At 42.6% G+C, this 24,895-nt stretch overlaps 2 protein-coding genes across 6 annotated transcripts in view; one reads left to right on the top strand and one right to left on the bottom strand.

The window, feature by feature from the left end:
* SLC26A8 (solute carrier family 26 member 8) overlaps positions 1 to 9,154 on the bottom strand; it is a 69,647-nt gene extending 60,493 nt beyond the window's left edge. For 2 of the 3 annotated variants that reach the window (XM_039235247.1, XM_039235246.1), the window contains exons 1-2: positions 9,067 to 9,154; positions 3,459 to 3,645 (exon numbers count right to left, since the gene is read on the bottom strand). In XM_039235247.1, the coding sequence (XP_039091178.1) occupies positions 3,459 to 3,643 (185 nt within the window). In that variant the 5' untranslated portion in view covers positions 3,644 to 3,645; positions 9,067 to 9,154. The remainder of the gene's footprint in view (positions 1 to 3,458; positions 3,646 to 9,066) is intronic. The other variant, XM_039235245.1, reaches the window with a different exon arrangement.
* Positions 9,155 to 11,764: 2,610 nt separating this feature from the next.
* The window catches only part of MAPK14 (mitogen-activated protein kinase 14), a 74,507-nt gene continuing 61,376 nt past the window's right edge, over positions 11,765 to 24,895 (top strand). The window contains exon 1 of one of the 3 annotated variants that reach the window (XM_039235272.1): positions 11,765 to 12,291. In XM_039235272.1, coding sequence (XP_039091203.1) covers positions 12,176 to 12,291 — 116 coding nt within the window. In that variant the 5' untranslated portion in view covers positions 11,765 to 12,175. The remainder of the gene's footprint in view (positions 12,292 to 24,895) is intronic. The other 2 variants (XM_039235271.1, XM_039235270.1) reach the window with 2 other exon arrangements.

Here is a 24,895-nt window from a genome sequence, read left to right as displayed (position 1 = left end):
ACTTTGTGAGGAATATTTTTTTTTTTAAAAATTTTTTTTTTAATGTTTTTTTTATTTATAGGAGAGAGAGAGAGAGAGAGAGGGAGAGGGAGAGCAGGTGTGTGCAGGGGAGGGTCAGAGAGAGAGGGAGTCACAGACTGAAACAGGCTCCAGGCTCCGAGCTGGCAGTCAGCACAGAGCCCAATGCGGGGCTCGAACCCACGAACCACGAGATCATGACCTAAGCGAAAGTCGGACACTTAACCGACTAAGCCACCCAGGCGCCCCAATTTTTTTAAAAAAATTTTTCATGGTTGTCTATTTTGTGTATGAGAGAGAGAGAGCAAGCCAAAGAGGGGCAGAGAGAGAGGGAGAGAGAAATTCCAAGCAGGCTCTGCACTGTCAGTGCAGAGCTCAATGAGGGGCTTGAACTCAAACTCTGAGATCCTGACCTGAGCCGAAGCCAAGAGTTGGATGCTGAACAGACTGAGCCCCCCAGGCCCTTTGTGATGAAGTATACATACCTTTTGTAATGAAGTATAAGTCAGGAAAAGACACTTCTTTTATAGAGACAAAGCCAACGTGCCCCCAAATTCCCTCTTTGACATATGACCTCTGACCCAGCGGGAGCAGAGAAAATGAGAGTAGTGATGTGGGACCAGGGAGGGTCTCCAAGACTACACCTTGCAAAAGGCAGGATATGGACAAAGGCTTCAGTAAGGAAGGTCTATAATAGGGCTGCGTGGAGGCCTTTCTCTCTTGTCACCCAACACATGCCAACCGTAGTGATAAATCAAGGGATGACAGGGACCGAAAATCCCAAGTGTGAGTGAGGACAACTTGGATAATTAGGGTTAATATCATGATATAGGTCACAAAGCATCCTTAACCTGAGGTCTATGGACCCCCCTGGGGTCTACAGATAGAATTTGTAGAGTATATATGAAGTTAGGAAAAATTATATCTTTATTTTCACTACCTCCTAACTGAAATTTAGCATTTCCTTCAATTATGAACACTGACAGCAAACCACTATAGTATCAGCAGAACCTGACCTTGTCACTAGTCAAAATCACAATATTTTCATAAAATATTTTCATTAAAATTGCTGCAGAGATCATAAAATATCATTTGTTTCATCACTGGTTTGAAATTATGGTAGTTATTAGATCCATATTATTAAATAACATAATTGTGGTATTTTTTCTGACAGCTGTATTTCAACATAACTGGTTTCCTTTATAATCCTATGTATTTTATACATTAAAAAGTATTCTGGCCAAGATCATTCCATGGGGAAAGAACTGTCTCTTCAACAAATGGTGCTGGGAAAATGGGATATCCACATGGAAAGAATGGAGACAGACCCTTACTTTATAGCATACGCGAAATTAACTCAAAATGGAAAATAATCTAAATTTAAAAGCTAAAACCATAAAACTCTTAGAAGAAAACATAGAGGAAAGTCTTCATAACCTTGGATTTCACAATAGTTTCTTAAATATGACATAAAAATCATAAGCAACAAAACAAAAAAACAGATAAACCAGATTTCATTAAAGTGAAAACCTGTTGTGCACTAAAGGACACTATCAACCCACAGAAAAGACAATCCACAAAATGGGAGAAAATATTTGCAAATTATATATCTGATAAGGATTTAATATCTAAGATATATAGAAAACTACTATAACTCAACAATAAAAAGGCAACCTAATTTTAAAAAGGGTAGAGGAGGTAAATAGACATTTCCTCAAAGAAGCTCTACAAGTAAATGACCAATAAGCACATAAATAGATGCTCAACACATTTAGTTATTAGGGAAATGCAAAAAACAAAGCAAAACCCCACAGTGAGATACCACTTCATGCCTAATAGGATGGCTGTATTTTTTAAAAATGGAAAATAACACAAGTTGAAGAGGATACAGAGTAATTGGGAATGCTTGTACATTTCTAGGGTGAATGTACAGTGGTGTACTACTGTGAAAAAGTTTGGTGGTTTCTCAAAAAAGTTAAATATAGAGTCACCATATGATCCAACAATTCTACTCTCAGGTATATACCTTAAAAATTGGGAACGGGTTCTCAAACAGATACTCCTATGCCAATATTCACAGCAGAATTATTCACAATAGCCCCAAAGTGGAAACAACCCAAGTGTCCATCAAGAGATGAATGGATAAACAAAATGTGATATATACATACAATGGGATATCATCTGCCATTAAAGTGGAATGAAGTGTTAATCCAGGCTACAACATAGATGAACTTTGAAAACATTATGCTAAGTGAAACAAACCAGACATGAAAGACAAAAATTGGGTGATTACACTTAAATGAAATATCTAGGGGTGCCTGGGTGGCTCAGTCAGTTAAGCATCTGACTTTAGATTTTGGCTCAGGTCACTATCTCATGGTTTGTGAGTCAGCGCATAGCCTGCTCGTGAGTCTCTCTCTCTCCCTCCCTTCCTCTCTGCCCCTCCCTTGCCTGGTGTTCTCTCTCTCTCTCACTTTTTCCAAATAAATAAATAAACTTAAAAAAAAAAAAGGGAAATATCTAGAAGAGGCATAGGGACAGAACATAGAGGAGAGGTTACCAAGGGGGAGGGGGAGGGGGAAGCAGGGAATTATTGCTTAATGGGTGCAAGGTTTCTGGTTGGGATGATGAAAACTTTTTGCAAACAGTGGTGATGGTTGCACAACATCGTGAAATCTCATTAATGGTTAAATTTGTACATTTCAAACTGGTTAAAATGGTCAATTTTATGTTACACATGTTTTACCACAATTTTTAAAAGTGAAAAATAAATTATTCTGAAAAGATGTTCATAAGCTTTACCAGACTGCTAAAAGGTTTGCAGCGCAAAAACAGGTTAACTGAACGTAGGACCTACACCGTCACAGCGGGTGTCAGGCAGTGAGCCCTACGTTGTACGACTTCAGGACTAGGTGGGCACCGCTGCACATGAAGTTGGAAGCATCTCATTCTGCTGCCAGCAATTAGTCCATCCTAGAATGGACTCTTGTGGTTTGTGAGTTCAAGCCCTGCATCAGGCTCTGTGCTGACAGCTCAGGGCCTGGAGCCTGCATTGGATTCTGTGTGTGTCTCTCTCTCTGCCCCTCCCCACTTGTGTTCTGTCTCTCTCTCCTTCAAAAATAAACATTAAAAATTAAAAAAAAAATTAGTCCATCCTAGTTCCTTCTTGTTAGGAAACTGGTAATAGTGGTTAATCAATCAGTGTATTTATTAAATATTATCCCTAGGTGCCGTGGGGGACACCCAAGATCTTAAAGCCCAAGAAATTTATCATCAGGAGGGTGCTATAAGACAAACCACAAACAAACAAATGACCGAAGAAAAATTACATGGTAAACTAAGGGGCCTGAATTTAGAGGAGGAAGACAGAAGTCGTCACCAGAGGAGTAGAGTTTTGGTGCTGACAGCTTGGAGGCAGCTGAGTGACCCTGCATACCCACCGGCACTGGACGTGGTGTTTGAAGGTGGTGATGTCAATATCCAAGTTCCCAGAGGAAATGCTCTTCCTTCTGTGTTCTCGTTGAAAGGTTTCCTCGTTGTACACATCTCGTTTGACGTCATAGGTGAAAGAATTTGGCCTATATTTAGATCCAAAACTCTGGAAGCCCTTCTCTGGTTGCATCATTTCTGGTTGAGTGGAAAGAGATTAAAAAAAAAATTTTTTTTTAAATCTAGACTCTTGGTACATTTTTATGGAAATAAAATTTCTACGTAATGATATTTTACATTTATAATGGTGTTTTATAACAACTTTCTCTCGGACAGCTTTGTACCCAAAACCACTCTATAAAAAAATTCAAGGTGTATATTTCTTTCATTTTTCAAATAGGGAAACACAGAAGTCTAAACAGCCTTGGTTGTTTAATAATTAGAATCAGGACTAGAACCCAAATATCTTGCTAGGAAGCCTTGTTTTCTTTACATTCAATTATGTTGCTATGTTGTGGGGAAATGATTAAGAGGTAAGTTAGTATCACCTCCAATTTTCACTGAAAACACTAAAGATTAAGTGGTCAATACAACATCTTCTTCCCTTTATCCTTTCTTTTTCTTCATAGCACTTGTCAGGACCTGACTCAATGTCTATCCATTGTCTAAGCCCAGGAGGCAGGACTTTGTCCATGGCTGTATCCACAGGTGTCAGAATAGTACCTGATACTTAGCAAGCCCTCAACATATATTTCTTGAATGACGGTCAAGTACCCTGTTAGTAGCACCACCTGGAGCAGAAAAAACCATGCACAGGGCATCAGGAGACTGGGATTCCAGGCCTGGCTGTTTTTCTAACTAGTGATACGATTAGGGGCAAGTATATATACCTATATATATCACATAGCTATAAGGTACATAGGTAAACACTCCAAATATGTAGATTACCCAAGTAGTTCTTTTAGAGGTGAAACTGAAAATGAGTTGAATGTGTCAGCAACTTTGTTTTCCTTCAGAATGGTCATGTATCATCATCATCACCAATATTTATAGAGCACTTACTACATACCAAACATTGCAATCAATTTTTTTCATGAGTTATTTCATGTGATTTCCACAACAATCCTAATATTGCTATTATCCCCATTTTATAGGTGATAAAACCAAGATTTTTGAAAAGTGAACTAACTGGGCCATAGTCCAAAACTGTATATTTCCTTTCAAAGCACTGGGTAAGGATTGTGTGTGGTAGATCCACTCCTGTGAATTAAAGATCACAATTCAATAAAGTGAGACTATGGTTGGGGAATATAGGAGAGGATGGAAAAGGTATTTTACAATGTATCACTTGAGAGAATTAGTAATTTGTGTCTTTTACAGAAAAAAACAGAACTGGACATTAAAACAAGTAATATTTTCCCCATTGTTTCCCCCACCCATAGGAATATTCATTCACTCGTCTCTTCACTTTTCCCATATAATTTTTTTTAATATTTTTATTTATTTCTAGGAGAGAGAGACAGCGTGAGCAGGGGAGGGTCAGAGAGAGAGGGAGTCACAGACTCTGAAATAGGCTCCAGGCTCTGAGCTGGCAGTCAGCACAGAGCCCGATGCGGGGCTCGAACCCACGAACCGTGAGATTATGACCTAAGTGAAAGTCGGACCCTTAACCGACTAAGCCACCCAGGCGCCCCCCCATGTAATTTTTTTTTTGAATGTTTATTTTTGAGAGAGAGAGAGAGAGAGAGAGAGAGAAAGTGTGAGTGGGGGAGGGGAAGATAGGATGGGGACAGAGGATCTCAAGCAGGCTCTGCTGACAGCAGAGAGTCCAATGCAGGGCTCAAAGCCACTAACTGCGAGATGGTGACCTGAGCCGAAGTTAGGCCCTTCACCAACTGAGCCATCCAGGCGCCCCTTCCTATGTAATCTTACAAGCTTCTATTACTAGAATGTATCTGTTTCTGGCAACTGAGAGAGCCCCGTAACCTGCTAAGTATACTGAGCTGATGAAAATGGCCATCCTGGGTTGGGTCCAGGGTCTTGAATCCAGCATTTTGTTCCTGAAAGTGGCGCTAAGGCAGGATTGGCAGGAAGCAGGCAATATGTTCGTTGAGGCATGGGGGATGGGGTTGGGGTGGGGGTGACACTGGAGCTGACAGAGGCAGAAAGGGTACTCAGTTTCAGCAACTGGCTGGCATGGGTCACATGGGCCCAGCATGGCCAGATCAGATCTTCCTTCCTTCCTTCCTTCCTCCCTCCCTCCCTCCCTCCCTTCCCTCCCTTCCTCCCTCCCTCCCTCCCTCCTTCCCTCCCTTCCTTCCTTCCTTTCTTCCTTAATGGATTTTTAATGTTTATTTATTTTTGAAGGAAAGAGAGACTGAGCGGGGAAGGGGCAGAGAGAGTGGGAGCCACAAAATCCAAAGTAGGCTCCAGGCTCTGAGCTGTCAGCACAGAGCCCAACTGTGAGATCATGACCAGAGCCTGAAGTTGGATGCTTAACCAACAGAGCCACCCAGGCGCCCCTTATCTCAGATTTTTATCTGAGGTCTTCTGACTTGGAAATGTTGTCAACTACTTCACACATCCCATTGAACAAAACACCTCTGCAGGGCAGAATCAGCCTGTGGACCATCAGTGTGTGACCTTTGCACCAAGAGCCTTATCCCCCAAGAATTTTTCTAATTCTCTCTCCAAACTAATGTACTTTTTTATTTTCTGTAGTCATGTCCTTTGGAGGTATCATGATCCCACTAGTTCACTTACAGAAAGTAAGACTTCATTTTATGGTCTTCAATCTATGTCATTGATATTTCAGAAGTAGCCCCCACCTAGCAGACTCAGTTTGGATAGGTCTCTGCTTTTCTTTCCACAATTTTATAAATTTCTACCATATGCGCTCTTAGCCTTTTTTTGTGACTTAAGAATTCACCTACTATTTCATCGGTGGTCAATTAATTTAGTGTTCCACAAACATTTGCTGAGTGCTAGCAAAAGAACAAAGACTCTGTAGTTTAGAAGAATAAAAATCCCAAAATATAGTGCTGTAAGAATTTAGAAGTGGGAAAGATGGTATTAACATTTATTGCTATCCTGCTATATGCTGGGTTCTTCACACACATCCTCTCAAGAGAGGTACTATTTTCCTGATACTGATTGTACCCATTTTTCTAATGAGTTTAGTGAGTTTCTCAGAGTCATCAAAGGCTTAAATAGCAGAGCTCGAACCTGAATCTCGTTTTTCTGGTCCCCAAAAATGCCACACCCAAATACCTTGTGACCTCCTACAGAGTGAGGTTAATAATTCCAACCAAGGGGGATGAGAAAGGCCTCCTAGGGGGTGGGTATGATTTGAGCTCTGCTCTGTCTAAACTGGGGGCAGGGAGAAGAATCAGGTATTTCAGGATGAGAATAAGATAAAGTTACAGAGATAATATAAAGCAAGTAACTCAGTAGATGGAGTAAAGTCAGGATCAAGTCCAAAAAAGTAGGTTGAGGCCTATTCCTGGAGGGCCTAGAATGCTGGGTTGAACCTGGATTTTTTAGGTACTTAGTATCTGAAACAACAAGTTTCCCAGAATTAGAATAAACAATCTTAAAATTTGTATGGAACCACAAAAGACCCCACATAGCCAAAGCAATCTTGAATAAGAAAAACAAAACCAGAGGAGCAACAATTCCAGACTTCAAGTTATATTACGGAGCGATAGTAATTAAAACGGTACGGTACTGGCACCAAAACAGATTAGAATAGAAAACCCATGGAAACCAACTTGACAATAAACTATTTAAGAAGAAGAAGAAAAAAGAAAACCCAGAAATAAATCCACAATTATATGGTCAATTAATCTCCGACAAAGGAGGAATAAACACACAGTGGGAAAAAGAGTCTTCACAAATGGTATTGGGAAAACTGGACAGCAGAATGCAAAAGAATGAAACTGGATTACTTTATTTTACCCTACATAAAACTAAACTCAACGGGTGCCTGGGTGGCTCAGTCTGTTAAGTGTCTGACTCTTGCTTTCGGCTCACATCATGCTCTCACAGTTAGTGAGATGGAGCCCCACATAGGGCTCTGTGCAGACAGCACAGAGCCTGCTTGGGATTCTCTCTTTCTTTCTCTGCCATTCCGCACTCACACACATGCTCTCTCTCACTCTCTCTCTCCCTCAAAATAAATAAGCATTTTTAAAAATACCCTCAAAATGAATTAAAGACCTAAGTGTAAAACCTGAGCCATAACAATCCTTGAAGAGAACACAGGCAGTAATTTCTCTGACATTGGCTGCTTCAAGTTCTGTGTCTCCCTCTTTCTCTGCCTCCCTTGCTTGTAGTCTGTGTCTCTCTCTTTCAAAAATAAACATTTAAAAAAATGTTAAGAAAAAAAAAACAGGCACTTTTGGGGCACCTGGGTGGCCCAGTCGGCTGAGTGTCTGACTTTGGCTCAGGTTATGATCTCATAGCTCAGGAGTTTGAGCCCCACATCGGGCTCGCTGCTATCAGCACAGAGCAGGCTTTGGACGCTCCGCCCCCTCTTTCTGTCCCTGCTCCGCTTGCGCGCGCTCTGTCTCTCTCTCCCCCTCAAAAATAAACATAAAAAAAAAAAAAGGCACATTTGACCTAGCCCCTATATCCCCCGAACTACCCCCAGCCAGCCAGCCATCTGTTGATTCATTTACATAATACGTTGAAAGTATTTTAAAGGTCAAGAATAAAAAATTTAAATGCAACCCAATTATCTATTAACCTGATAGACGGGAAATCCCGAATCTTAGTTTAGTTGCAAGAATATCTTTCGCCTCATACTGTCGTCTCTCCTATATTCTCTATAATCATGGTAAGGTAAAAGTCACTTCCAAAATTTCCAATAAGCATTTGCAATCCCATCAGAAACAATAGCCTTTTGCCCGTTCCCACCTCCATGTTTATAGGGAAGGTATTTGGAATAATATAGAAAGGCACAAGCATTGCCTTCGGTACCTTTCAGTCACGCTGGCTGGTGGCTGCGGATGACGAGCCCTGAGGCCTGGGCCGACAGCGTCAAGGAGCTGACACGCATACACAACGACCTTCCGTGCGACTTGGTGAGACTGTTACCAGGGGGGTGTGTTGGAGAGAAACTCATTGTCAGGGTGGGCATGTGGGACAAGGCTTCCCAGGGGGACACTGATACATTAGTGGGAGTTGAGAGAAAGAGAAAGGAGACAAGGCAGGCGGGGGTGGGGGTGGGGATGGGGGTGGGGGCCTCAGTCCCAAGGAGGAGAGTGAACAGAGCCGCGAGGTCTGAAAGTAGAGGGCGCGCCCGGGCAGAGGGGCCGCGGGAGGAGCCGGTGGTGGAGGAGGCTTGGGCCCCGGACCCGCCGGACCAAAGAGTTTGAAACTGCAAATCGCGCGCATCGCCTCTTGTCCTTGCGGGTCGACGGCCTTTCACAAGCAGACGAGATGCCTCTGAGAGGGCAGCCATCGCGGACTACCGTCATTCATTCATTTCACAAACCCTGAGCTGAGCGCCCGCGACGCGCCTGGCCCTGCCGGCCCCTGACGCAGCCCCCGCCCCGGGACCTCGGAGGGTCACCCCGGCCGGCGCCCGGCACCCGGACGCCCGCGCCCGGCTCAGACCTGCAGCCCCCGGCCCCGGGCAGCCCTCCGCCGCGGCTCCACCTGCTTCTCCGGCGGGGGCGCGGGGGCGGACGCTGCGGTCCGACGCAGCTCCGGCCCGGCTGGCGGCGCTGTAGACGCGGACGCCGGCCGTTCCCGAGCCGTTGCGGCCGAACCCGAGGCCGTTCTGGCGGGCGGGGGGGGGGGGGGGGGGGGACCAGAGTGGGGGGCGAGGAAGGAGAGCACGGGCAGCTGCGGTCCGAGCCCCGAGCGGGGGCCATTCGGGCCAGGGAAGCCCCTTAACCCTGTGCCACCCAGGGCTCCACTTGCTTTGGGGGCCCCCTTGATGCCAGGCCTCGTGCCCCGCACTTCACGCCCAGAGATTCACTTAAGTCACCCGACGACCTTGTCAGGACACACAAGGACGCAAAAGAGAGTCACCCAGGTCTCCAACCCTAGCTCTCTGGCCCGCAAGCCTGGCTCCTCCTCCTGAAGGACCTTCTCCCGCCCCGGTCTCTTGATCTGCTCCCTGCCCTTTAACCTTCTGAAGTTTACCCGGTCCGTGTCACTGTCTGTAACTACGCCTTGGATTCCCGCTTGGCGCCTTTGCAGTTCTACACTTGGCTCCATGCCTTTGTCAGTGTCTAACATAGCAGTCACTGGACTTATTCCTTTTTGTAAATTGTCACCCCCCATAAGGGCGGGGACTTTTCTCTCATTAACTGCTGCATTATCCGTGCATAAACAATGTGGTAGATGCAGTAAGTGCTCAATAAATTTGAACAATTGGATGCTTGCCCTGTTCTTATTTGTAAACTCCATGGAGGCAGCAACCTGGTTTTTGATCACCTTTAAATCAGAAGTGCCCAAACCGGGGCGCCTGGGTGGCTTAGTCGGTTAAGCGTCCGACTTTCGCTTAGGTCATGATCTCGCGGTTCGTGGGTTCGAGCCCCGCGTCGGGCCCTGTGCTGACTGCCAGCTCAGAGCCTGGAGCCTGTTTCAGTCTGTGACTCCCTCTCTCTCTGACCCTCCCCTGCTCACGCTGTCTCTCTCTCTCCTAGAAATAAAAAAAAAAAAAAAAAAAAAAAAAGTGCCCAAACCTAGCGGGCAATCAATACGTATTTGTTGAATGAGTGAGTGAATGGATTGCCTCCTGAAACTTTACCCTTCAGTCACTCCCACTTCACCATACTAATTTGTTGGATAATTATATGAATCCTTTAGGATTCCTACTTCCAGTCATCTCCTTGATTCCCCACTCCCACTTGCCATTTTTTTCAGTGACATTTTTGCTCTCACTTCCTCCTTCAACCTTCATTCTTTCTTGGAAAGCTCCCTAACCTGCAGGTTGTCTTGGAAGATTTTCAAGCAGCATGTCCTCCTCATAGGCAAGAGAACCCAGGCTAAGCTACACAGAAGCCAAGAAAGGCTTTCCACCAATCATCCATGGCTCTGGTTTTTTGTTTTTGTTTCCTTCGAGAACTAAAGATCCTGCACCACCTCCTAAACGAGATCATGCTCATTATTCATAATTTGTTCAATAAATATTTATGGGGTACCTATTATGTTCTAGGCACTGTGCTAGATGCTGGGACAAGATAGGCAAACTTTGAGGGCTCCAAGGGAAGCAAAACACCGAAGAGAATAATCATGGGAAGGGCTGAGAAGTGTCCTGGCTTGGATCTGGTTATTTCTAAAGAGACTGTAACTTTAACAAAGTAGGTATACAGTTATTATACCTTGCCCATCCACACTGATTATCTTGTTCAGCTTTACAAATGACCCTGTTAGGTGGAAATGTAAGGCAGGAATTCTTTTTGCAGAAACTGGAATGAGGTACGAGGTTAAGAAGGCCCATTGACTTGCCTAATGCGACACTGCCCTACAACAGTCTGCCTTGTTACTCCTTCTTAATCTGACAGGCGTGAATCAAATGCTTAAAATCATCTTCGCTGGAAGCTCTTCAGGGCAGGGCTCAGTTTCAAATCTTCAGAGTAATGATTTCAGAAATCCTTCTCAAAGGGAGATACCGGAGACTTTCCTGAATCAGAACGACCTGGGGCATATTGTAAAGATGCGCATCCTTGGCTCCATCGCTGAGCCTCTCCTCTTAGACTCCCTGTGCGTCCTGGGACTCTGCGTGTTTAAGCACCCAGAATGATTCTTCTGCACATAAAAGCTTAAGAACCACTAGGAGAGTTTAGGTGGAAAAACCTCAGCCTTAATGCAGGGCTAATATTTGCTTTGGGGACAGTTTTCGTCAGAATGCCGAAGAATAAGCCGTATGTCCTTGAGCGGATGGAATACAACAGCTTTCTGGCCAGAACCTTCCTTTTTTAAAATGTATGTATTTCTTGGGAATTAGGGGTTCCGCTGAGCAGATGCTCGGCTGCTGGTGACTCTCCGCAGTTCTAAGATCTTCTGGTTCTTTTCCCGACACCCTATTACTCACGGTCGCTCTCCAGCACGGAGGCCGGCATTTGCCCCGCCGGCCACGGTGGGGCGCACGCTGCATGTGTTGCCCACTTATCCCTTCCTTCCCCCAGTCCGCCTTCGCGCCCTTAAGAACAGTCCCTGAGAGTTCCTGCCTCTGGTCGCCAGCTGTTGGTCTTTTTCTCGCGAGACGTGCTCCTCCCATCCTCTCCCGTCGTCAACCCCCGCCCGTGGGCGGGTTCCATATTGGGTAAAATCTCGACCCGCGGAGAGTCCCGGGAGCTGTTCTCGCGAGAGTACGGCCAGAGGCTCCTGTTCGCTGGCTCTGGAACCGCGACCACTGGAACCTCAGCGGGCGCTGCAGCTGGAGCGGTAGTCCCGCGGCGCAGCCCAGAGTCGGCCTGCTCGGGGAGAGGGTGCAGGGAGAGCGTGGTGGGCGCAGCCTCGAGCCCCGGAGCGTGCCCTTGCCCTCAGCCGGGCTCGCCCGGGTCGCTGAGGAGCGTTCAGCAGCTGCGGCTGACAGGGTCCGCGCGCGCGCGCGCGCGGGACTCGGCGGGGTCGCGTCTGCCGCACCTGCGCCGCCTGCCAGCGCCGGGTCCCCGCCCGTCCAGGCGGGCGACGAGGGCCGGGGGAGCCGGTGCGGGCGCAGGCGGGGCCCCTCAGGGCCACCTCCTAGCCCCGCGGCAGCCGCTGGAAGATGTCTCAGGAGAGGCCCACGTTCTACCGGCAGGAGCTGAACAAGACAATCTGGGAGGTGCCCGAGCGTTACCAGAACCTGTCCCCGGTGGGCTCCGGTGCCTATGGCTCCGTCTGGTGAGTGTCACCGGGCCTGGAGCTGCGGTGGGGCTGGGTGGCCCTTAATGCCCCAGAGCCAGGCCTGCCCCCGCAGCTCCGCGATGCACCAAGCGGCAGGAATTTTCCTTGGGGGAGGGCATTGCTGCCCCTTCGACCCTCGTCCTGCCCTCCCTGTACCCCTTGCAGCCGTCACTCTGCACCCGCAGGGTGGGCGATCAGCTGTGTGCAAGATGCAGGTCCTTGGTGGGCGGTGGTGCCGGTGGTGCAGGTCCTCGGCCCTGGCTCTCACCCTGCGCCTGTCGGGGGGAGGGGGACGGTTGCTGCTCCGGAGGCCGGCCTGGAGGCGGGGGTGTCTCTTCGAGGGGTCTCCCTGCCAGCCTCGAGCAGAAAGACCCTCGCCGGAGGTGCGCCCGCTTTGGGCGCCGAGCCTGCCCTCCAGGCAGACGACCAGCCCTGGGAGCTGCGGGGAGAAGCCGAAAGGCAAAGCTCGGCCGGGAGACCGCGGTCGTCGGAACCAAACTGGCGACGAAGGGCGTTCTGTCTTGGCTTCTGTTTTTTTGCAAACCTCTTTCGAAACCTCATTCCGAGAAGCATTCTCTTTTGAATTCGCAGCGACCCATAGAGCCTGAAACGCCGACTTTATCTCGGCGAGCACAGTGCCAGCTTGAGCGGTGTGTTTCCGATCCGGCTGAAAGCGTATTTCCTTTTCGCAGAGTGGGGGTGGGTGGTAGTGCCTGTAAGAACGCTGCAGCAGGAGAAACGGGAGGCCTCCCTGATTAGTCACATACCCCTGTTCATTTCAGTATTGTTTGACCAAAACAGTTTTCTCACTGGGAGCAAGTGAGATTCAGATCCGTTGGACGCGCTCGAGATCAAAAAGTTATTAACAAGGCTGGGAGCTACTGTCCATGGTTTTTTTTTTTTCTTTCTTTCTTTCTTTTTTTTTTTTTTATTGCAAGACATCTTGCGAATACTGTGTTATTTAAAGTCCCTTAGAGAGTTTTGCAGGGAACTTCTCTACATTTGTAGCCCGAGGTACACCGTGGTTTTCGTAAAGATATGGAATGTATCGCAAAGGAAGGAAGAGGTACTTCTCCGCTGTGATTCACATGGTGTGTTTGAAATTGACATCATAAACTTCTGGATCTGAAATGTTTCACTAACTTAGGTTTTCTACACTGTGTTTTAGATATACTGTAACTTGAGAGCTGCTGATCTGAAACTAATTCGGGTATTCATGCGCATGCATCATTTGGAAAGGACTTTATAAAATTATTATTATTATTATTTTGTTTTGGAACACACTCCAGGCTTTTGGACGTGTTAATCTTTATAATTCCTATGTTTCTTAAAGTCACACTATGAATTTCCTCTTTGGTAGAATCTTCTGGGTAATTGAGATTGTGCAATTGTGTCAAGCAACAGATCATATTGCATTTTCTAGCTCAAGCTGCTTGAGTTAAGTTGCTGATGGCACTGTGCTTGACATCTTTCCTCATTTTTATAGGATGACAGTTCACATTTGAAGGGAATTTGCAACATTTTGCTACATATACATGTGTGTGTCATTAATTTGCTAATTTTCAAAGATGTATTCAGATTGTTGCTCCTTTAATAGCTTATTATCTTACCTCTATTTTTCATTCTTGAATTGACATGTTAATTTTTGTAGGTCCAAGTTTTTGTTTCCAGTGATATTTAAACTTTAATGGAATGGTAAAGCAGAATAGCTCCACCCTGGGCAGTTTAGTGAACTTGAAAAGAAGTCCTTGGAGTTTTCCTGTTGTTGATATGGCTAGCTTTGCACTGGAACTGGAGATCCAGATTTACAGTGAAGTGTCATTAAAATGACCTTTATATTTCTTTAATGCTATACTTTCTGGCTTACAGTATCCAACACTTTGAAGTACTTTGTTAAACAGATTAAAAAAATTTTTTTTAATGCTTTACTTATTTCTGAGAGAGAGACAACGTGAGCAGGGGAGGGTCAGAGAGAGAGGGAGACACAGAATCCCAAACAGGCTCCAGGCTCTGAGCTGTCAGCACAGAGCCGGATGCGGGGCTTGAACCCATGAACTGCGAGACCACAACTTGAGCCAAAGTCGGAAGCTCAACCGACTGAGCCACCCAGACTCCCCACAGATTTTTTTAAACTAGGTAACATGTTCACAGTGTATAAAATTAAAAAAATATGAAAGGATATTTAGTGAGAAGTCTCATTTCCTTTCTTGTTCCCCAACCCTGCTATTCCTTTCCTCAGAGACACCACTGTTAAGTTTCTTAAGTGTTTTTACAGGAAGGCAGGGTTTGTTCATTTGTTTTTTAGTAGTATTTCTGCCAAGGGATTGAAAGTGTAACCTCTATCTGTATATTGGTGGAGGAAAAAACATCGATACTATGTGACAATTGACCATAAACAAATGTAACTGATTTTGGATTGAAAATATCAAAATTTAGATTTACAAGTAAGCATTATCTCATTCACTGTTGTTCCTTCAATTAGCAGTTTTTCAGGTGTTGCCAAAAACGTTTTTTAAAAAAATTTCTTTCAGTATCCTTTCTGGAGCCTGTGTTAGTTTTCACTATGTTCATCCTTTGAGAGCAGATTTGATTTTAGGGAATAACAAAATCAAACCAAATCCAATTTAAGAGAGTTTATACTCATGGTCTGGTGAAAAAGATTAGGTATTCAGATTGATGGTACTGTTTTAGGTCAAATAGGAGTTGTAACTATAAAGTAATGACAGAATTTCTTGTGTGACTCATAGAATGGGATCTGAAGTCTCTTCCAAAAAAGAATCTCTGAAAGTGTTTTAAGGATTGCAGCTTCACTAAAATATGTGTCAATTTCCTAATTTTATTGCTCAGAAGTATGATGGCTTTGATGTAGAAGTTAAAAGTGTTTTTTATATTAAGCCTATTTTCATTATTTTAATTTGTACTAAGTATATAGTAAAAAAGTAAGTAGCAGCCTGTATGATAACCAATTATGAATCAAAGATCAAGGAATCAGACATGAAATTGAGAGTTGATAAGGTTTTATAAATATGCCTTTTCTTTTTAAGGGGTAAAGGGAACTAAACCAAGTCTTGAAGTTTTAAGGAACTTTGTACATTGTCTGTGAGGGGAAATGAAGCAAAATTGTTTAAGAATACATTGTTGTGAAGCATTGATTTTCTGGTTTGGAGACAGAAGGGGGGGGACTCTTTGTGGTGAGTTTAAGGAAATATAAACAGGAACTTAAATGCCTTTCCTCTGGGTATGGTTTTTCCAGACCTTTGCTGTTGATTAGAGGAGGTGGGGCACTGGTAGCCATAAAATAGGCGAGAGTTGAGAATTACTCTTAAGTCATATTCAGTTGTTTATTCAACAGTATTGAATACCAACTATGGACTAGGTAATGGGCGAGGTTTCTTGAGATACAGCACTGAACAAGACAGAATGAGGTAATCCATTCCCTTGGAGAGCTTATGTGAATAATAATTTAATGCAAATAATAACCACATTTTATGGATTGCTTACTATCTTTTAGGCATTTTGCTGTGTGGTTTATATTTATCATCAGTATATAAAGCACATACAAGATTTTTAGTAAGACTATGGCAAAGTTTACTAAGATAACAAATCTGACTTCCTAAATGCTTTGTGGAACAAGATTGTATATACATAAACATAATAAAAATAAACAAAGCTAAGTTTTAGTGTTACTAGCTATTCACCATTTTTAATCTTCTTTTTTTTCCCTTTTAGGATGAGCCAGGGCACAAATAAATGAATATACATCATTGTTGAGTATGCAAAGATGACTTTCTTGACTCCTGATCAGTAAGAGGAGCATGCCCTTTATTTTTCTAGTGGTGATCTAGCCCATGCTGATCTTTGTTCCCATTTGCTTTTCTTTGTAACTAAAAGCAAGGTGATTGGCTTGTTACCAGTACCAACCAATAAATGTTTAAAGATAATGGCAAATATTTATATTATTGGTATATAAAGACTTTTAAGAAAGAATTCAGTCAAGTTTGTTATAAAGTTGCATTTTATTTATTGAATCCCTCCCCCCTTTTTTAACTGTTGCTTTTCTGCTGGCTCCTATTTTTAAATAAGGGTATTGTGAATCTCTGGCTTTTCAGTTCCACCAGTTTAATTTCTTGATACTGAAGAGTACTCTGTTTTTGATTTCCCTCTAACTTAGCCTCAGAGGTGATCTGTGTGTTGACTTTGCCTTTCATGGGCAACAGTGCAGATGGCACTGAGCCCCTGAGGCACTGAGGATCCAAAGGTGGAAAAATTCACTGGGCTTAGATCACTCTCACTTAGTATAAATTGATATTTGTATGGGCTTTTACACTATAAAGTATTTTCATTCCAAGCATTATCATTCAGTCTTCACTGGCTCTCTGAAGGCTGGTGTTACTAACCTGGTTATATAGGTGAAGAACTAGACTTATCCACTGAAGGAATGACTTGCTTGCCAGTGGTACTTTGGACTTGGTTCTAGGGTGTCAACACTTTGGAAGTCTTCTTTCTTCTACACATAAGCAGCTGAAGTTGTGCGATGACACCTTCTCCTGTGCTGTTTGTCCTTATCCCTCCTTTTGTGAAGAAGGGTTACTGAGTCACTTGCAATAGAGCTGTGGCTGTACAGCTCCAATCCCACCACTGTCATTGCTTAGCTAATCTGAGGGCTAGTGACGTAACTTATTTTTTTAAATTTGTCTGTGAGACAGCTCTGAGCTAGCTGTCAGCACAGAGCCCAAGGCGGGGCTCGAACCCACGAACTGTGAGATCATGACCTGAGCCGAAGTCTGATGCTTACCTTACTGAGCCACCGAGCTGCCCCTGACCTAACTTGTTAAAGTCACATCTTTTCCTCAGAAATGATAGACCAAAAATGAACTCGTTGCCCGGATTAAAATTTTTTCCCCAAGTAATTACTATTGCAAATAGTTATCTCCTGAATCTATGAATTCTATTGGTTTGGAATTCTTCACTGTGCATTTTGTAAATTTGGGACAATCTGTACATTTTTGTGTTATGTAAGTATAGGATATTATAGAAATAGTTGCTTATCCAGGCTTTTAAAAATACATTAGATTTTTGCCCTTTACCGTGAAATTTTGTATTGATTTGTTCCTATCCAAGAGGTATCATTACTGTAATGCTCAATAAAAAGCTCATTGTAAAGTGGGTTTCCCTGACCTGGAACCTAGGGATTTCCTCTCATGGTTGCCATGTAGTTAGAAGTCACGCACATGTTTTTTCAGGACAAGAAAAACAAAACCAGCAAACAAAACAAAAGAAAAAAAGAACTTTTGTAAACTTGAAAGTTTTTTTTGTAAATAAATTTCCATAAACTAAGTGCACGTGTATGAAAGATATATAAAATTAGCCAGTCTTCCAGCATTTCAGCCTGTTAAGAATTTATTCTAGGAATGAGGAAAATGGTGGTCTGTAAATTCTGCACTTTTGACCAGTACGTCCTAGATTCTGAGTTGTTGGCTCCTAGGCTGCAGGTGGAGGAGAAAGTGTACAGAAGAGAGGAGTCTAGGATGACCCCTACATTTTAGCTTTGGACAAACGGATAGATTTTAGTCCCGTTATCTGCACTTTGGAGTATAGTAAGGATTGTGAAAACAAAGGGAAAGAAAGATGGGTTCCTTGAGGACAGGACTGTCTGTTTTTACTGATACTCTGAGCATCTACTCTGTATGGGTCGTTCTTCAGGTGTTGGAGATGGAGTATGAACAGTAAGGCAAAAATTTCTGCCCATAAGAAACTTTATTCTAAGGAGGATGAAAATAGAAGTAGATACTAAATAGCTAAAACATTTTTAGTATGTCAGATGGTTGGTGTTGAGGGGAAAGGAAAGAAGGTAAGGAGAGGAATTACTGGGATGGCTGTGTTGCACTTTTAAGCAGGATAGGCTAGGCCTTGATGATGAAGTGACAGTTGAGCAAAGACCTGCAGGAGGTGATCTAGGACACTGGTTCGACTTGGGTGTGGAGGGAAGAACATTCCAGGGTGAGAGATCAGGAATTGTGAAGGCCCTGAGGCAAAGGCCTCTTCAGAATAGCTAGGAGACCTGTCTGGCTAGCACTGAATGCACCAGGGGCAAGATAGTAGTAGAAGAGTGTGGAGGGCTGCAGAGGCACAAGAATCATGAAGGACCTTACCTGGCTTTATAAGAACTGTTATAAGAACTATTAGCCCCCCATTAGAGGTGCTAATAATACTTGAGGGTAGAATGGGGGAGTCTGATAAATTGGCGCATAGCCCCAACCCATGCGCACAACTGTCATTCCAGAAGGCTCTGGGTACTGGAGCCAGTATTTTTGTTGGGCCCTGGAAATTCAGGGTATTCCAGTCCAGCTCTTTAAATAACATGGGCTTATTTCACTTTTTCAGGTTTCTGTTGCCAAAAGGAAGGGAGCAAAGAGATTAGCTCTAGACTTCTGCTGACAAAAGAAGATTAGCCTGCTGGCAGGTTGAGTGTTTTCTAACTTCTTTGGGCTTCTAGGTTTTTTCGTACTATTGGGTCATACTTTAAAAGACATTTTTACCTTCCTCCAACATTTCAGATCTCATTTATTTTTTGTTTTATTTGGCCCTGCATCTGCTTTACATCCCTCCACCTTCCCCCGATTATTGTTACCTCTTAATGTTTTAGCTGTGAGGCCCCATAGCCTTCTCTGTTAACTTGAATAAATGGAAATGGATCGGTTAATTTGAAGAGATTGAAAGATTCTGCATGTATGTAACCCTATAAAAACCCATAGGATTTATTGTCTTCCTTGCCTTTATAGATACAGGCTTCTCTCCTCTTTCATGGGAGCTATCCCCCTTTTAACTGCTCTATCATCTAGTTGCGGAAAATAAGTGTTCCTAAACACAGATTCCCATGGCAACATAACAAAAAGGTAATAGAACAAATGTTTATTTTGTCTAGCTGCTGTCTGAGTAACTTTAGACCCTGAACACGTTGGCTCCTGCTACTTTGAATGATGTTGTTACAGATTTCCTTGTTTTCCTCAAAACCTCTAGGCCTTGGTGGTATTGTCACTGTGCCTGTGACATGAAGGAAGGTATGTGAGTATGTGTGTTTTACTGTCAGTCTGCCCACAAGTATGCATTGGTTGCTTTTGCAAGCTTATGGTCCAGAGTGTAGGCATCATGCAGCACACAAGCATGCCAGAAAAAAAAGGGAGCAAAAAAAAAACAAAACAAAACATACAAACTGTCCCCTTTGTTTTCTTGAATTCATTAATTCAGCATTGGCAGTGTTAAGCACTGTATTAGGTGCTATGTTTATAAAGATTAAGAAAAAAACTCAAAAAGCAGGAAGGGTGCCTGCCTTTGAAAATCTCCGTCTAAAAGGGACATGTTTCTGTTGGTTCCTCAGAGATTGCTTTGGAGGTCCTCTGTAGCTGTTCTTTTCTGCATTCTTTCACCGCCATCTCAAATCTACCTTTATGTTTCTAATGCTTCCCTTGAAGTTTTCTTTTAGAGTCTTCTGTGTCTCTCTTAACTCTAGTGACATATTGGTCACTTTTTATATATAGGGCAACCTTGTGTAAGGATATATATTGGAAATCTGTGTCAGAGAAGCCTTTCTATCTGATGATTCAGATCTAGAAAGTGATGACATCAGCACTTGGCCACAGTAGGTCAGAACTTCTTCTTTTGATCTGCCCAGGGCTCAGGGAGGCTATGTTTTAGGGGAAGCAGGGGACTGTGAGGGTAGAGGTCCTTTAGATCCTTAACCCAGCCTTGTACTTCCACTTGGGATGGTGCCCTTAATTATGCCCTCAGTCTGTCCGGTGACATTTAGTTTGAAGTTATGCAAGTGTCATATCGAATTCTTCTTTTTTGTATTTCCTCATCCCTGTAGTAAATAGAACTTTATCCCCGAAAATAAATGCTTTATTCTTAATATCCTCAAGAGCCATTTCTTTTTCTTTTTTTTCTTTCTCTTCTGTCAAATCCATGTAGGACTTTAGCTACCTTGAGCCTTCTTGAACTTAGACTTTTGCATAATAGTTTCTACTTATGTTTTCTTTTCCAGGCTACCAAATGCTGGGAAAATCTTAGTTATATTCCTCATTTGGTTTAATAAAATTAGGCTTCCTAATGATTTTAGTATTAAATAGAAGTAAAATATTGCTGTTGGCATCTTATATTGATAAACTTCTAATATTTTTCTCCCTTGCCAGTGTAAGTTTGTTTTGCTTCATTTTTATTCCTAGTTTAGTGTCCTAAGTGCCTTCTTTATGCTTTGAATGATCTGCTTTGAAGTTAGCAATCTCAGTAAGTTAAATGATATCGATGCTAAGGGGAGAAAATAGCAAATTAAGAAAACAGTTTTATGAACATCTATCAAGCTGTGTTTACATTTCCAAGTATAACCTAGGATTACTCAACCTATTGACATTTTGGGTGGGATAATTTTTTTTTTGTTGGGGGGAGGGGCTGTCTTAGGCATTGTAGGATGTTTAGCAGCATCCCTGTACTGTACTTGTTAGATGCCAGTAGCAACCTCCAGTTGTCACCATCAAAAATGTCTCTAGACATTGCCATGTGTCCCCTGGGGACAAAATCACCCTTGGTGAGATCTACTTATATAACCCTATATATTTGGAATGATTGGCCCTGAGGAAAAACTAGATAGGATAAATTGAACCCTCCACCTCCAAAAAAAGAAAAACTATACTTTCTGTGCATATTCTTTTTGAATTGATCATCTGATACAGTCTTAACAGTGGTCTTGCTCATACATTTGTATGTCTGTATTTGTACTTCCAAACTTGATCTCAAGAATATCTAACCCTTTGGATTTCAAGTCTATTGAAATGTAATCTTTCTTGCTTTCCCTTGATAAGTTTTCTATACATTCCTTGAGGATGATCTCAAATGTAGCACTAACTACCCTACGAATAGATTGAGGTCATAAACTTATGGTTCATCCTCAGAGATATGGAGGTGACATTTGAAGGAAACTTTTGTTGGCACTGATTAATGACAGCGGTCATGAAAATTGCAGTCGTGGAATGAGCCAATCACCTGAAGATTTCTGTAACTAATATTAAGGCAGCATGATTTGGAAAGTTTGAAATGTGTGTGTACATGTATTCGTTTATGCTAAAAGAAGTAGACATAAAACATAAGTGAACTGTATGTATAAAAAGGTATTGATGTGTATAGGGGTGTGGGGGCATTGTGGGGTTTTGTAGTTTGCGTGATTTCATGGAAGAAAACGCATTTGAAGATTATTTTGAAAGGTGGGTAATATTCAGAGAGGAAAGGAAATGTTTTCAGGTAACAGGAAAAAACAACGAAGAGAATTAGTTATGAGTTGGGCTGGCTTGACAGCAAGAATGTCTCAGGTAGGTGAACTCAGTTGAGGTTCTCATTCTGGTTGTACTTCAGAATCATTTGTGGAGCTTTTAGTACAGGCGCTTGGGTCCTACACCCAGAAATGAAGAACTAGGTCTGGAGTAGGGCTAAGGCAATTGCATTTTTCTAGGCCATGGAGAGCTGTTAAAATTTCTTGAGTTGTAAAGTATCGAGGAAAAGTGTTTTAAAATTGATCTGACTGGAGTGTATAGAATGGATTGGTGGAAGCAAATGTATTGCTTTTAAAAGTCTTTAGTGATTTTTTTATGTGAGTATTTATTCTGACTCCCCAGCTAGATTTCGCAGTTTCTTGAGGTCAAGAACTACCGGTTTTGGTATGTATTTATTAACCTTGCATTATGTTCCAGACACTGGAGGATACACACATCACCTATAGCTTCTGCTCTCCCTCATAGTTTAGATTTGGAAACAAATAATAAAGGGATTTTTTTTTTTTGTTTTTTTAGTTCAGTGTCTAAAATTTTGGCTACATTATGTTGCTGATTGTAGTCTTAGAGCCTATCTAATAATTGCTGAATAATGTACATTTTAACTTGTGGAAACTATACTTTAGTTATGTATATCATGACAACAAATGATCAAGGATTTGGTCCCTCAATTATATTTTAATTTCTCTATTTTACTGTTATCTCAGGGGTTTACTCAACCTCAAATTTGAGAATAAGAGATCTAAAAAAATATATTGAGAATCTGCTATGTGTTAAACCCCATGCTAGAAGCTGATTGTGAAACTATTTTATAATAACATGTTATTTTAACTTAGAACATTTAAAACTACCTGCCATTTATAGTTCACAAAGTAGTCACATAATCTTATTTGAACCTCACAATGCCATTGTGCGATAAGCAGAGCTGGTTATACCCCCATTTTGTTGATTTGGGAGTAGGCTTGTAGAAACTGTCTGAGATCACCTGCTATCAAGTGCCAGAACCCAAACTAGAACTCAGATCTTTTGACTACTAGTTTATTTTTCTCTGTATTACACTGCATGTATTTATGCTTAATAGAAAATTTTGAGATTAGATCATCAAAATACTGCTGAGACCATTCACTAGGATGCAAAAGTAGCTTTGTTAAATGGAATTCCAGTGATTTTTCTAGGGCAATAAAAAGATTCCTAAATAGTATAGTATTCCCCAAAGTAACTGAGATATCTTGAAAATTCAAAAATATTTTGTTTAAAAAAATCAAGTTGCTGTGTTTAATGATTTAAAAATATGTCCGTAAATTATTTGATACTTCTCCTTTACAGTGGTGGAGCCAATAATCTTCACCCTCAGTGAAGGTTGTCCTTACTGACTTACTGTTCTGTTATATGGAATGTGTAGTAAAGATGCAGTGATTTCTGAGGGTAGGTCATAAAAGATATGTGGCCCTCATCTTGCTCTTGTCTTCAAATGTTCCTTAGAAATCCGTTTCTCTAGAGCAGTGTTTCAGTCTCAGCACTGTTGACAATTTGGGCCAGGTAATTCTTTGCTGTGAAGGATGCTTATCAGCATCCCTGTGCCCACGAGATGCCAATAGCACGCCCCCCCCCCCCATCCCCTCAACACACCCTCCTTGTGTAACAGCCAAAATGACTCAGACATTGTCAGATATCCCCTGGGGGAAAACTGCCTTCTGTTGAGAACCAGTACTTCAGGGACAGCCAGCAGCTCTGTTGAGAAGACACCCAAGCAGCCCTGAGGAGAAGCCCACATTGCGAAGAACTGAGGCCTGCCAAAGCCATGTAAGGCAGCCATCCTGGAGGTGGGCCTTCTAGCCTTGGTCAAGCCTTCAGATGACTGTAGCTAAGGCCAACATCCTGACTGCACCCTCATGAGAAGACTATGAGCCAGAGCCACTCAGCATCCTGCTCCCCAATTCCTGACTCACAGAAACTGTGAGATAATAAATCTTGTTTAAGCCACCAAACTTGGGGGTAATACATTAAGTGTTCCTGATACGTCATATAAGATGGAGAGTCACAGACTAAGCAAACCAAAAATTGTGAAGGCACATTAATGCCAGTTATACGCATCTATAGATAGTCATGTTCATAGCATATACTTGTAAGGGTGCTTCTCTGGATATGAAGCCTATAAACACTATTACTGTAAAAAGCCTTTTAATTATGTAGTAGCAAAGCAAAGTTGATTGATGGTAATACTAAATAGTTACAATGTAATATGATTAGTTTATTTCATATTTGCTGGCAAGGAGTTAAAATTATTTAACGATAACTTCAAAACGTTTGTTACTGAAGTTTCCAAACACAGAAATAGAGAAGATAAACCTGTGGTGACAACATTCTAATGAGGCTTGGGAAAAGAATACAACATGTAATAAAATAATTCACATGTAATATTTTTGTAATCAATATGAGGTAACTATTATTCTTGTTGCATATGTATCATTTCTCATTTGCAATTTAAAAAATATGTTAACGGGCGCCAGGTGGCTCAGTTGAGCATTGGACTCTTGATTTCAGCTCAGGTCATGATCCTGGGGTTGGAGGATCGAATCCCACATTGGGCCCTGCTCTGAACATGGAGCCTGCTTGCAATTCTTTCTCTCCCTCTCTCTCTGCCCCTCCCCTGCTTGTACTCTCTCTCTCTAAAATAAAAAATAAAATAAAGTAAAAAAAAAAATATGGTAATGGACACCGCTGTGACATTTATTTAATTATTTATTTATAAAGATTATTTATTTTGAGAAAGAGAGAGAGTGGGAGAGAGAATCCCAGCTAGACTCTGTGCTGTCTGTGCTGTCTGGGCTCAATGCTAATGCAGGGCTCAATCTCAGGAACCATGAGATCATGACCTGAGCCAAAATCACGAGCTGGAGGCTTAACTGACTGAGCCACCCAGACACCCCTCCGCTGTGACTTTTAAAGCTTCAATGAAGAAATATCTTATAAAAATCATTTTATTTTCTTTTTGTTAGTTTTTTTTTTTTTTTTAGAAGGGAAGGGGGAGTGAGCAGGGAAGGGCAACAGGAGAGAGAGAGAGAAAGAGAGAGAGAGAGAAAGAGAATCTTAAGCCAGCTCTGCACCCAGTGCAGTGGGCGGGGCTTGATCTCACTGTGAGATCATGTCCTGAGCCAAAATCCTGAGTCCGATGTTTAACAAGCTGAGCCATCCAGGAGTCCCAGTTTGGAGTTTTAGACTGTATGTCTAAGTGAATTTCTACAGTGTTTGAATTTTAGTTTTCATCAGACTAATAAAAGTTG

This window comes from Hyaena hyaena, unplaced genomic scaffold (genome assembly GCF_003009895.1).
Source record: "Hyaena hyaena isolate Hyena2069 unplaced genomic scaffold, ASM300989v1 scaffold_96, whole genome shotgun sequence".
Lineage (NCBI taxonomy): Eukaryota > Metazoa > Chordata > Mammalia > Carnivora > Hyaenidae > Hyaena > Hyaena hyaena.
The sequence above is the reverse complement of the archived record's forward strand: the minus strand, read 5'-3'. Positions and strand labels throughout refer to the sequence as shown.